The 12,624-nt window shown below is 33.6% G+C and overlaps 1 protein-coding gene across 3 annotated transcripts; it reads right to left on the bottom strand.

Annotated features, from left to right (window-relative positions):
* Nucleotides 1-1,091: 1,091 nt before the first annotated feature.
* On the bottom strand, nucleotides 1,092-10,888 carry LOC115977625 (probable disease resistance protein At4g27220). 3 transcript variants are annotated; one of them, XM_031099599.1, is made up of 5 exons: nucleotides 10,730-10,888; nucleotides 9,353-9,477; nucleotides 9,143-9,199; nucleotides 1,990-4,996; nucleotides 1,092-1,619 (listed from the first exon to the last, which is right to left on the bottom strand). In XM_031099599.1, exons 3-4 carry the CDS (start codon nucleotides 9,159-9,161, stop codon nucleotides 2,013-2,015), a joined length of 3,003 nt encoding a protein of 1,000 aa, XP_030955459.1. In that variant the 5' UTR covers nucleotides 9,162-9,199; nucleotides 9,353-9,477; nucleotides 10,730-10,888; the 3' UTR covers nucleotides 1,092-1,619; nucleotides 1,990-2,012. The 3 variants fall into 3 exon arrangements, with proteins under 3 accessions (XP_030955459.1, XP_030955458.1, XP_030955460.1); XM_031099598.1 differs by having other exon boundaries at nucleotides 1,993-4,996; XM_031099600.1 differs by having other exon boundaries at nucleotides 1,993-4,978.
* Between the last annotated feature and the right edge of the window lie 1,736 nt (nucleotides 10,889-12,624).

The following is a 12,624-nucleotide window of genomic DNA, read 5'->3' as shown; positions in this document are numbered from 1 at the left end:
CAACGCCACGCGATCTCGCCTCCGCCGTGTGATCTCGCCTCTAGATCGAACCCAGTCGCTTCTCTCTCTTCCTTCTCTCAATTTGACTAGATTTAATGAATTTTTTTTTTTTTGGGTTTTGTTTCTTTTGTGTTTCTGGACTAAGAAACGATATTATATATTTGTTTGGAAGCTGAGAAAATGTGAGAAAATGTGAGCAACAAGTAAAAAATGTGTTGTCTATAGTATTTTCAAGAACACAACCAAACACATGAAAATATTTTCTTTTCCGAAAAATATTTTCACCTAAAAATATTTTACACTTGGAAAACATTTTACATAGAACCAAAAAAAATATAAAATAAAAAATAAAAAAGAAGAAGAAGAAAGTAGCCTCTTTCTAAAAAAAAATAGTGCAATTACTTTAGAGGTATTGGCATTGAGCTTCCTTGTTACCTAGATTCTAAACTTAATCATTGTCTGCTTTCTTTGGATCAGAAACGTGAGGAGGTAACATGGATTTTGCTTCATCTGTGAGGTAGGGATAAATGAAAGAGGGAACGAAATCTGATGCATGAAAGGAAGGGTGTACATAGCATAGGTCTATTAACAAATTGTAACCTTTTATTGCAAGAGCTCAAATTGCGTTGGACAATGAAATTTTAAGCATGTCGGTCATTAGCCATTATCATTCATATTCACAAATAATTTCTCTAAGCAAAATTTTACGAATGGAGTAAAAATTCCTGCTATTCACATTATCATTATTATTAAGAAGTTAAATCAAACAGAAATACATAAAACACCTATACATCGACAAAGCGTAGTTTACCACCTTTGTTCAGTCTCTAATAAACACAACTTTTCATGCCTCAATTTTGGATAAGTCACGCTCATATGTTTAAATCATACTCATAATATATCGAACAAGAAAAAGTTTTGGAAAGATGATCATGAGGCAAGCTGGACTCGAACATTTCCAATCAAACAATAAAAAGCTGGAGGTACGTGAAAAGGGTAGTTTTGACTCAAGTGAATTTGCAAGAAATTGCTTCTTAAACAGTATAACTTCATTAGAAATTTTAGAAAATCATAACCAACTATATAAAAGGGTTTCAGTTTAATATTTATTTAAATTACAAACACTAAACAATCACATCACATGTCAATATAGTAGTCTTAGTAGATGCTAACATTCATATGTCATTTTAAAGAGTAGAAAAACATGAAAGTTTTAAATCTTACAAGCCAAAAGTTGGGAGCAGACCCTCAACCACTTCTTACACAGGACTGCTGTGAACAAGAATGAAGCCAAATGCACTATGTTTAAAATGCATATAGATCGTAATCACTGTTCACTAGCATCTTCTTGCCATAATAATTAACTCCACCATTGCCTTCAATATGTCTCAAATTATCTACATTCTCGTTGTTGAAGGGAAGTTTTGTCAACATTGAGCCCATAGATATTGCAATCCTCTCTAACTATAGCCACTTCAATGAGTAACCAGACCAAATGTATTTCCAAATTTCAACCACAATTATCAGTTTAATTTCAAGACATACTTCAACTCTTTAAGTATTGAAATTCAAGGAGCTATTCAACCATGCCATTGGAGAATACCTTCAACTTCAAACATCTGCATATATTTAAAGCTGTTAGTCAAGCTAGGCTTCTAGTATGTACAGTACATTTCTAAATGCTTTCTAGAAGCAATACTTTCTCTACATAGACAAAAGTTCTTATTATTCAGAAATCAAACAAAAATTCATGAAATACCCATATAAGGTAGGTTTGGCTACCCATAACCGAAGTGAAGCAAGATTTATCTTACACGGAATAACTTAAATGTTCAAGAGTTTTCATTAAAGATTTATGACAATCGTAGACAACTATAAGGAAGGTTTCAATCCAACATTCATGTAATCACACACATTCAAACGAGATTTTGAAAAGGAAAATCAATTTAAATATTACAAACTCAAAGATTGAGCAGATATTTCTACCACTACCTTATCCAGAAGAACCGCTATTAAGGAGATTGAAACAATATAGACCTTAATCTTTGTTTAATAGCATCATCTTGGCATTCCAATGCACTCCACCATGATTGATCAGCTTCAATACATCTCAAGTTGATTGCATTATCATTGTTGAAAGGCAATTTTGTCAATATTTGGCACATGGATATCTTAATCCTCTCTAAAGATGGCCATTTTAATGAGTCACTTGTCCAAATTCTTTTTACTCTTGGAAGATTAGAAAGTACTAGCATCTTTAATCTTGGAAGCACGTCAGGTTCCAGCCCAATATTCTCAGACTCTGTAATTATCTCTTCAATTTCAGGACACTCTTCAACTTCTAGGTGTTGAAGTTTAGAGAGTTCTTTAATCATGCCACTAGAGAATATCATCTTCAAGTTCAAACATTTGCATAACGTTAAAGTTGTTAGCTGAGATAGGCTTCCATATTGTACCGGACCTTCCCAAATGGTTTTTAAATTTGGAACATTATTTATGAGCATCTTTTCCAAGCATATTAACGCACTTCCTGTTATGCTATTGCCATCAACAATCGTTTCAATTTCATTGCACCCTTCAATCAAACAACCTCGCATCTTGTTGATACAATTGACACCAAAATCTGATAGTCTTGAAGCTCCCTTGTGCCCAATCAATTCAAATGCATGAGTTTTCAAAAGTACATCTGAAATGATAGGATCTACACCTTCACCATTTGCAAATTTCAAACAATTCATATTTTGATATTCAAAGCAGCCAAGAATTTTATAAAGGGTTGTGTCATGGTAACCAACAGAAAACTGAAATGTGAAGCAGCAATCTTTCCATAATTGGCTCTTTGAGATAAAACTCTTAAGACAATCCACTGTAGGGAAGCAAATTGAAAGTGAAGTCAAATGCATCAAGGTAGCCACTCCCTCAGAAATAGCCTTTACAGTTAGCTCCCAATTTTGATTATTTGAATTCACAATTATTTGTAGCTCTTCCAATAAATAAAGACTTGAAAAGACATTTTGACAAGATTCTACATCACTTGAATGTTTAATGCCAAAATTCGACAATGACATACATAAACACTTCAACCGAATCAAATGTATAATCTGAATTGGAAAATGATTAAGCCCAGTGTCTCGAATATCAAGCACCTCAAGATGCTCAAGTCCATTTAAGTGGAGTTCCATTAAAAATCTGCAGGAATGCAAATATAGCGCTCTGAGACACTTCAAGACAGATATAGTTGATGGTAATAACATAATTCCAGTGCCATGTAAATCTAGAACTCGTAGATTTTGCATGTATTGAAAGAATAAATCAGGAATCTTTTTTAGTTCCCAATTTCTCTGTAATAACAGTGTGGAAAGCTTATTGCAATTTGGCATTTTCGGCAAAGTGCCCAATTTACTATCCATCAAGGAGATTCGATTTGCTTGTTGCCATTCTACCTCATCGGGGGCCACTTGCAACCCTTCATGGGGTTTCACCAAAATATTAAAATTACATCTTCGAGAAGAAATGTTAAGTGCCATAGTTCGTATTACTTTGTTCATCCTCACATGATTCATCTTTTCACTCTTCTCTAGCAAAGACACGCTGATAAGTTCCTTCAATATTGAATGCCCTATCCCACGTGCAACTCTAAACTCACTTGCATCATGAATGAAACCTTCAACTGTCCAGCATTCCAATAGAGGATCTGTATAAATTTCATAGTCTTCAGTATATAATGCACAATAGAGAAAGCAATCCTTTTGAACCTCATCATTCAAATTTTCATAACAAAACTCCAAGCACTCAATCAATTCACCAATGCCTTGGATTTTGAGACTAGGCCATCTCCGCAAACTTCTTAATCCATCACTCCATAGGTGAATGTTATCCCTTCTTCTAAAATTACTTGCTACCTTGTCTATCAGGAGAGGCAAACCAGCACATTCGATAACAACTTCCTTGGCTATTGGTTCAACATTTGGAATATTGAAATTTCGACCCACCTTTACCTTGAACATTTTCCATGCATCAGCTTCAGACAATCGTGGCACATTTAATTCCAAATGAGTATCCATATCGGAACAAACATGAAGATATCTAGTTGCCAATACCACCTTGCTATCCATTTCACTTTCATACATTCCTATCAGAGACAGATCAAGAAAGTCCCAAACTTCATCCAAAAGAAGTAGATACCTTTTGCTTTTTAACTCTTTCGATATTTGTTGTGCAATTTCAGGCTCAGTGATGCCTTCCATATTCAATTTTAACCGATCTGCAATTTTGTGTTGCAACTTTTCTAAACTCAAATCCTTTGATACAGTTACCCAAATAACAATTTCAAACATTTTAGCAGTATCTTCATAGTTATTTAAGCTCCTCATTATGGTTGTTTTCCCAATTCCCGGCATTCCCCAAAGTCCAATTCTTTTTACATTCTTATCTCTTAGATGGCCCAGTATTTCTTCAACAGTTGAGTGGAGAAATGGCTTGTCTTCTGGTTTGGGTCCATGCATAATTATCACACGCTCTGGCAATTTCTCAACTAGTATTCCTATCTTAGACTTTTCCTCTAACCAAAGATTATGCAGTTCATCACACTTCTCTGCCATGATATTGCTAAGATCTGTGCATGACTTGCTTGACCCATCCTGACTCCGTCTCTTTTTATTACTTTTTTCATCATTGTACTTGATTTCTAGTTCTCGCACCTCTTCTTCACTTTTCATGACCCTAGAAATCCAAGCTTCGCATACTTGATTGACTAGCTTTGTCTTTGTTTGAGCCAATATATTATCTCTTCTGGCATACAGCTTCTTTGCTTTCTCTTTTAACCTTTTATGGTTGTCTTCTAGATCATTATCAGCTTCATTATCAGGTTTGCGCCTCATGTTATTGACAATATTTTTCCCATAGTTGTAGGCCTCCTCCCCTGCTGCAGTACACACAGCAGAAGCTGCAGCACCCACAGCAGAAGTTGCAGCCAAACCTGCTGCCTCAAACATATCTGTGTTACAACAAAAGGGAATTCAAGATGCTAACAAAACTCAAAATGCTGGATGAAGACTTTTCAGTTTAGACAAGTAATAAATAAAATATACAACAACACAAACAAGGATGTGGTTAGTCAAAAGATGCTGAGTGGATTTAGCAATCATGTTAGTAGATGACTCTCACAAGGTTAAATTATAGAATCAAAGCACAGTTCTCACATTCTCATGAAGCATCTTTAGACATGGAGCCTATTTTTAATCATTGACAACCAAGCCTTAGTCCCAAATTTTTGGGGTTTGCCACATATATTCTTTTCGCCATTTTATTCTATTCAAAATCATACTTTCTGTTACTTAATTGACAAGTTATTTTTTACCACACACTTTTATTCATATTATTTTAGCATTTCTTTACCTTTTTTCTTATCAAAAAAGCATTCCTTTACTCTCTTTTTTTTTTTTTCTCATCACACTTGAATCAACTCACTCTTTCTCATTAGTGCATTAATCACTCTCCTCTGATCATAACCAAACATTCTCAAGTAACAATTTTAATCAATGAAGAATTATTCATTCATGGGCTCTTTATTTTTTTAATTTTTTAATTTAATCTTCTCTTTTTATTTTTTTGAAAACTTCTCCACAAGAGGATAGATGGGTGATTCAGGTGAGATCTAATGTAGATTCAACTTTTTATTCAATTGTGGGATCCGAGCAATCTGGGGGGGACCACCATGGCTTCTCCCTTCTTGAGAATCCATACATCAAATTAATTTCTTGTTAAGTTATGGACTTATTTGAAAACAAATAAACCAGCAATTCCAAGAAATCATATCTTCTACCAAAATCTAATATCAAAATACATACTTCGCTCATGGAGCATTTTCAGTCATAATTTATTTTTGCACTAATGTTTTAAATATTAAGGCCCTTTTTTTTCCTATGGATTTAATTGGCACAAGCACATATCCATTCCACATCAAGTTGACATATAAATCAATAACCCATTAGAAAGATATATATATTATACAACAGTATGATTCTGACATCAGGTCACCATGCAAAAATTAATCCCTTTTAATATAAGCAAAAATTTTTTTATAGAAAAAGTAACATAAGCAATAGGGGCATTATAGAAAGGGGCTTTGATTGTTTCACATCTAAGAGTGTCCACACTCTTTCATTCTGTCCAAAGTATTTCATATCATGTGAAAAATGTGGACATTTGGTAGGAAAGTGTGAACATTATGCGAAACATTTTATATCAAGGAGTGCAAAACAATAATTAGCCTATGCGTGGTGTCGGGTACCACCAATTTTACTGAAAATTTTCACAAATAGAGGTAGCATTAGCAATCTATGTGGAATGTGCCACATCAAACACCATGTTATTAATTTATTTTTCTTTACTGTCCTAAAATAAAATAAAACCCACTCATGACTAACAAGGCTTGGCCAAAACTAACTATCCAAACAATCTCCAAAAGTGGTGGTAGGTTCATTATTAAGATTTTGCCACCAATAGTTGTGGCAGATATAAATTGTCGCTCAAGGAAGACCTCTTTGACAAGGCATCCAACATGATCTCACAAGAAATTGTTAGGTAGAGGAGACCTCAATCACAACCACAACGTCAACACCTAAACCATAGCTTCAACCTAGAAAAAAACAATACCCAAACCTGAATCACATAACTTAATTCGCACCACACACATGAGAACAAAGCTAAAACTAAAGCATCAAAACAAATTTAGCAACATAAGGCAAAGGGGAACAATTCAAATCAAATTTAGAAGTTCTGGACAGCTAGAATTTTTAAGAATTAGGGTTAGATTTTTGTAGAAAAAAAGCTGGAAAAATTGTACAGAATATAGGGTTTCTAACAAGGATAAAGTAATGGTCTTGGAAGAAATAAAGGGAAAACCTAAGGTTTGGGTTGCTATTACAGGGCTGTGAATAGCAACCCGAGCACAGTACTTGAATATTTGGGGGTTATTTGGGTCTCTATTATGCATGGTTTAGGGTTTGAGGTATTTGGTTGTAGGGATTTATAGGTGACAAATTATTATGAATGTGTTTGCAAGGTTTCAAGTTGTTGAAAATTTACGGAGCAGCTTACGTCCAGTGTCCAGTGACACTGGACCCACTGCGATTGTGACACGTGTCCATTTTTGGACACGGGTCACTATATCTATAGGTCTAGTGCACTGGACGTAATCTACACCTGAAAATTTAAGGATGGAAAAAAAAAAAAAAATAGACATAAAAAACAAAAATACATTCTAAGTATGATTCTAGCATTTCCTCGCATCATACCTTAGAGAAAGTCATATCACATGAACCTCAAATTAAGTTTCATAGCTTCTGAAAATTTATTCTCATCTTTTGAATAGAAAATATTACTTCCATATAAATAGATGATTAATACCTATTCCTAATGGAATTTGGACTTTTTCAAACCCTAAATAGAGGGTTTTTTTTCTCAAGTAATTTTCTTAAAAAAGAAAAGGAAGGGTCACATACAAATTCCTTTCCAAAAAGTAGAATCACAGAGGCAAAAAAATCTACAAAATTAATGAAAGACAATGAGGGGATGGTACCTAAGGCAGTCATCTAATCATACAGGGGCCTCAAAAGAAACTTTGATGACAAAATTAGATCGCTCACCACAATCAAGAGTTCTCATATTTCTTTCGCTCCAAAGATTCCACATAACAGTAAGGCTTGAAACAGCAATGGGATTGTCCTTGACAACTTTCCAAGAGCTCAATCACAGAATTTGGCATCACCCAAGGTCCCAAACTATCCCAAACAATGCAAAAATAAATCACCAAATATTTGCTGTGAAAGAGCAATGGAGCAGCAAATGATTAATTAATTCTCCACTCCTTTTACACATACAACATCAATCAACCATCAATAAGAGCCTATTACGGAGATTATCAAATGTCAAATTTTTTCCTATAGTTGCAATCCACTCAAAAAAACATGGGTGAGGCTTAGGTCTAGTACATGTAGTGCACTGAACCCGTTAAGATGGTAACATGTGTTCAAAAGTGGACACGTGTCATAATCTCAACAAGTCCAGTGCAACTGGACACTGGACCCAAACTTCACCCAAAAAAACACCATCTTTCAAGTGATCCTAGCACCCCAAATGCTCTTTCATGGAAGAGAGTGGCATGTGAAACCCCTAAGGACATTATGATAGGAACAAACCTTAAATATCCCACTCTTTGTTGGCATCCACAAAACTCAATCTCCACCATGAGATGAAGCCTAGTGTTTATAGAGCATCTCAAAAAAAAAAATTATAGCTGATTCTAGTTCTCAATCTTGAAAAGGCCAAACGAATGGAGGATTCCAATGCCTAACCTCACCCTCGGATGGGTTGTCTAGATAAAAAGCTACCGAAGCTTCCCTGTCAACAGCTAAGGTGTACAAATTAAATATGGGAACAAATCTTTAATTCACTCTAGACATTTGTCCAAACCCTCACTCGATATCCCTCTCATACATCAAATCTTAATTCTTAAGTAGTTAAAGAAATCCCATCTCCCACTTATACTCTTCCACAAACTAACATCATAATGTCCCTTAATCCACTCCATTGTCCATCCTCCACACTCTTCTCCATATTACCTAAATGAGCATTCTCCATAGATTATTCTTCTCCACTACAAAACTCCAAATCTACTTTCGTTATAGGGGTTGATTAAAAGAACTAAGCTTTTTCAAATACCAAAACCACACCATAAGCTTCCACAATGAAAATGAATAACAAATATCTGATGCAAAGCATTTGAAGCAAGCAAATTCATATGGCTGAGTATATCTTGATGAAGCCGAGCGAACAAGTGCCAACTCCAAGCAAGGCTATATTTAGAACATATTATCAAATATTTTAGGCATGTGATTGATTGATTTAAAAGTTAGTCAGACATGTGGAATAAACGTTGTATTAGATATAGTTTGTGATTATTTAGCATGTGCTAGGGATAGTGAGTTTGCTAGTTATGATGTCATCATAACTAACTCTTTATTGTATAAAGAGCCATGCTATGTCATTGTAAAGATAGCTTTTGATAATTGAATGAAAAAAAATAAAATAAAAAAATAAAAAATAGTCTTTGTGACTTGTGTTTTTGGTTGAGCAATACCTCCCCACCCGTTACTCATTGAATAACTCTCTTCCTTTGCATGCAACTTTGATGTCACTGCATCAAAATCATAAAACCCACATTGTATCAGCTGTAAGACATTTAGATAATAATTTAGAATAAATAAATAAAATACAACATATAAAGTATTATCATGTATGTATCTACAACATTTTATGAATCAATAACATTATCAAAAAGAACACATACCTCAATTTGCTCTTGCAGCTTTGCTTGAATAAGAATTCTTTAACAATCGTCTATATCATTTTTCTTCCTTTCGTTCTCCTTTGATATTGACTCTTCATCATCATCCACTAAACTTTAAGGAGATCCTGCTTAGATAAATAAAAACTATTAATTTATCAAAATCCCTCAATGTTGTTCATGGGGATGGAGGAAATTTGAAAATTAGAGATTTGGCTAGACCCTTAATCAAGTTCCTAGCAGGGGATGGTTCAAATATTTACATGTGGCATGATAATTGACACCTAGATGGTCCTCTCAATTAAAATTTGGGCATAGAATAGTGTTTGATGATGCCTGCTCAATAAATGCAAAACTATCTAGTGCGATTCTAGACAAGGCTTGGAATTGGGGCTATGCAAGGTTTGATGAGCTTGTTACTACTCCTAAGTAAATTGCCATGGATTTATATTGGTGAATGTGATAAGACTGTATGAACTCTCTCTAAATCAGGAAATTTTTCTGTCTCAAGTGCTTGGGACTAAATTTGGCTAAGGAGGCCTATTGTTAATTGGTATAAAATTGTTTGGTTTGTCAAACTCATTCCAAGCCATAATTTCATTAGTTGGTTGGCTTTGAGGGAAAAATTATCTAGCATTGAAAGGATAGTTAGTTGGGGAATTAGTTGTGACATTTTATGCGTGTTGTGCAGAGCAAGCATTGAAAATAGAGATCGCCCCTTCTTCAAGTGCCCATTTTCTCAAAAAATTTAGGGGTCATAAGGAATCAGGTAAAGACCATGATTGAAAGTATTGGTGTATATCCCAGCTGTAGTGCCAACCAAAAAAAAAAAAAAATCTACACAAGATGGGGCATCTCAGATGTTGAATTCAAGCTTAATACTAGATCTGTGTGGCAGTACAACACTCTAGTAGTTACAGAGTTCTAGCTGATTTGCTGTGTGGATATTTGGTTGTTAGCTTTATTGCTGTGATTACCTTGTATTTGGTTAGTTAGCTGCTGAGATTTTGTGCCTGGTCCGTGTGTATGTATAATTGGACTTGGCTGTGTAGTTTAGCTGGTTTTGTCAAGTTGTTGTTTGGGGTAGCTTGCCCTGTATTGTAGCCTTTGGCTGTTGTGGCTGGTTTTGTTGCTTAGCAAAAGTCACTAGATTATCTAGCGGGTGTATTGGGTCTTGTCTGGGCAGCGTAACTACGTGGAATTCTTAACCGCTCACACCCGAACTACATAAATCTATATGTTGATTCTGCTCTCTTTTCTTTCCATTTCCACTAAAATTTCTTAGATTAGAAATCTTAAACATACAGCCTAAACTAGTCATTTTCCCCAACCAAAAAGAAAGTCATATAAATGCTGTGGAACAGGACAAAGAAGACTAACCCTTAATAGAATCAGTATTAGCACTAAGTAGCTGCAGCTAGAAGCACCCACCAACACGGAGATGGCGATTAGGAGCTCGCTACAGTGTCCAATCTTCAACTTCTGCCTCTCTCTGCGTATACTAGTCTTGAATGTTGACTTCAAAGGTTAAACAAAAGAAAAAGTGAAGCACTCCCAAATTTTATCTTACGCCGCTCCTGGGCCCCTGGCAAACATATGGGCCCTGTCGGGAATGGAGGAGAATATGGGCATTTTATCTTAACTAGATGATGCCTGCAGGACATGCAGATTACTTTACAATTTCATTTAAAATTATTTTTATGTATATTAAAATCTATATATAATATTTAATATCTTTTTTTTGGTATAATATTTATGTTTGTTCACAATATTGTTAACTTTGAAAATTGATTTTCTTAATTCATATTTTATTAAAAAAAATTGTATAACATTGTAAAATTATAATATAGTATAATATTTACTGTTAAAAGTAGATTTTATTTTTCAAATTGATTAAATGATTTTGAAATCTACAATTAAGAATTTAAAGTATAAAATACTTTTATATCCTAAAATTACATAAATAAGCAACCTACCAATCAATTTCGCAACAAGTCTATTCTCACAACAAAATATGGAGACCTTGATCACAAACATCCAATTAATTATCTCAATAAAATTAAAGAAACGTTTGTAAGTATCAATATAAAGAGAACGTGATTAAACCAAGAGATATTTGCTAAAACACATTCATTTATCAAAATTCAATTGTCTTTAGTTGGGCTTTCGCATCCTTAAAAAAAAAAGCAAAAAACACTTTTAAATCACCATCGATTTTTGTTTTTATCACTATGGCTCATACCACACAAAATAACAGTAAAAAAAACTTACAAATAAACCTACAAATTATGAATTATAACACAAATTTAAAAATTAAAATTTAAAAAAAAAAAAAAAAAGCTAACTTCATCAGTAATCAATTAGAATGTTTCTTTTCTTTAGTTCTAAAAAAAAAAAAAAAATTACTTTAATAACTTTCCCAAATCAAAATCTCAAATACCCAAGGACTCAAGCAAATCATAATCTTAACTAAATCTACAATGTCTAACTTCAATATCAAAACTGTAAGCTACCGTCACTGATTAAAAAACGTAAGCCCCCTTCCTTGGTCATAGCCAATGAAATCGTTTTTTTTCTAAGTGTACTTGAGATGGGATGATATGAAAAGCTATGGACATGTATATGAAGGAGTAGAAGTGAAAAGGGTGAATAGAAATGCAAAGATTTTTTTATGTGTGTGAGAGATGAAAAGTCTTGAAATATTGAACCAAATTAAACAAATAGTAGTCTTAAAACATTGAATAAATAATGTAACAGAAATAGTCTTGAAACATTGAGCCAAAGGAAATAAAGAGTATCTATTTTTAAATTTGTTCTTATTTTTGATGTGGCTTAAAGGTATTTCAATTCTTTTCATAAAATGTGCCACACGGTAGAATCTTATGCTCTCTTGCATGAGATCTCTACTTATATATTAAAATCTACCTAAAATACTTAATACTTTTTTTTTTGTATAATATTTATGTTTGCCCACAATATTGTTAATTTTGATACTGGATTTTCATAATTCACATTTTCTTTTTAAAAAATTGTATAGTATTGTAAGATTATAGTATATTATAATATTCACAATATAGCAAAGAAAATTTTTCTTTTAAAAAAGATAATTAATTTCTACCACAGAAGTGAGTTTCTCCAAAAAAATAAAATAAAATAAACAACAACAACAACAACAAAAAAACAAAAGGAATGTGAATATTTACATTTTTGTCAATGAAAATGAAGAAAATGATAATGATTTTGTTGTTTGAGATCTGTTTGTTTGATTGAAAACA

Source organism: Quercus lobata, chromosome 2 (genome assembly GCF_001633185.2).
Source record: "Quercus lobata isolate SW786 chromosome 2, ValleyOak3.0 Primary Assembly, whole genome shotgun sequence".
Taxonomy (NCBI): domain Eukaryota; kingdom Viridiplantae; phylum Streptophyta; class Magnoliopsida; order Fagales; family Fagaceae; genus Quercus; species Quercus lobata.
The sequence above is the reverse complement of the archived record's forward strand: the minus strand, read 5'-3'. Positions and strand labels throughout refer to the sequence as shown.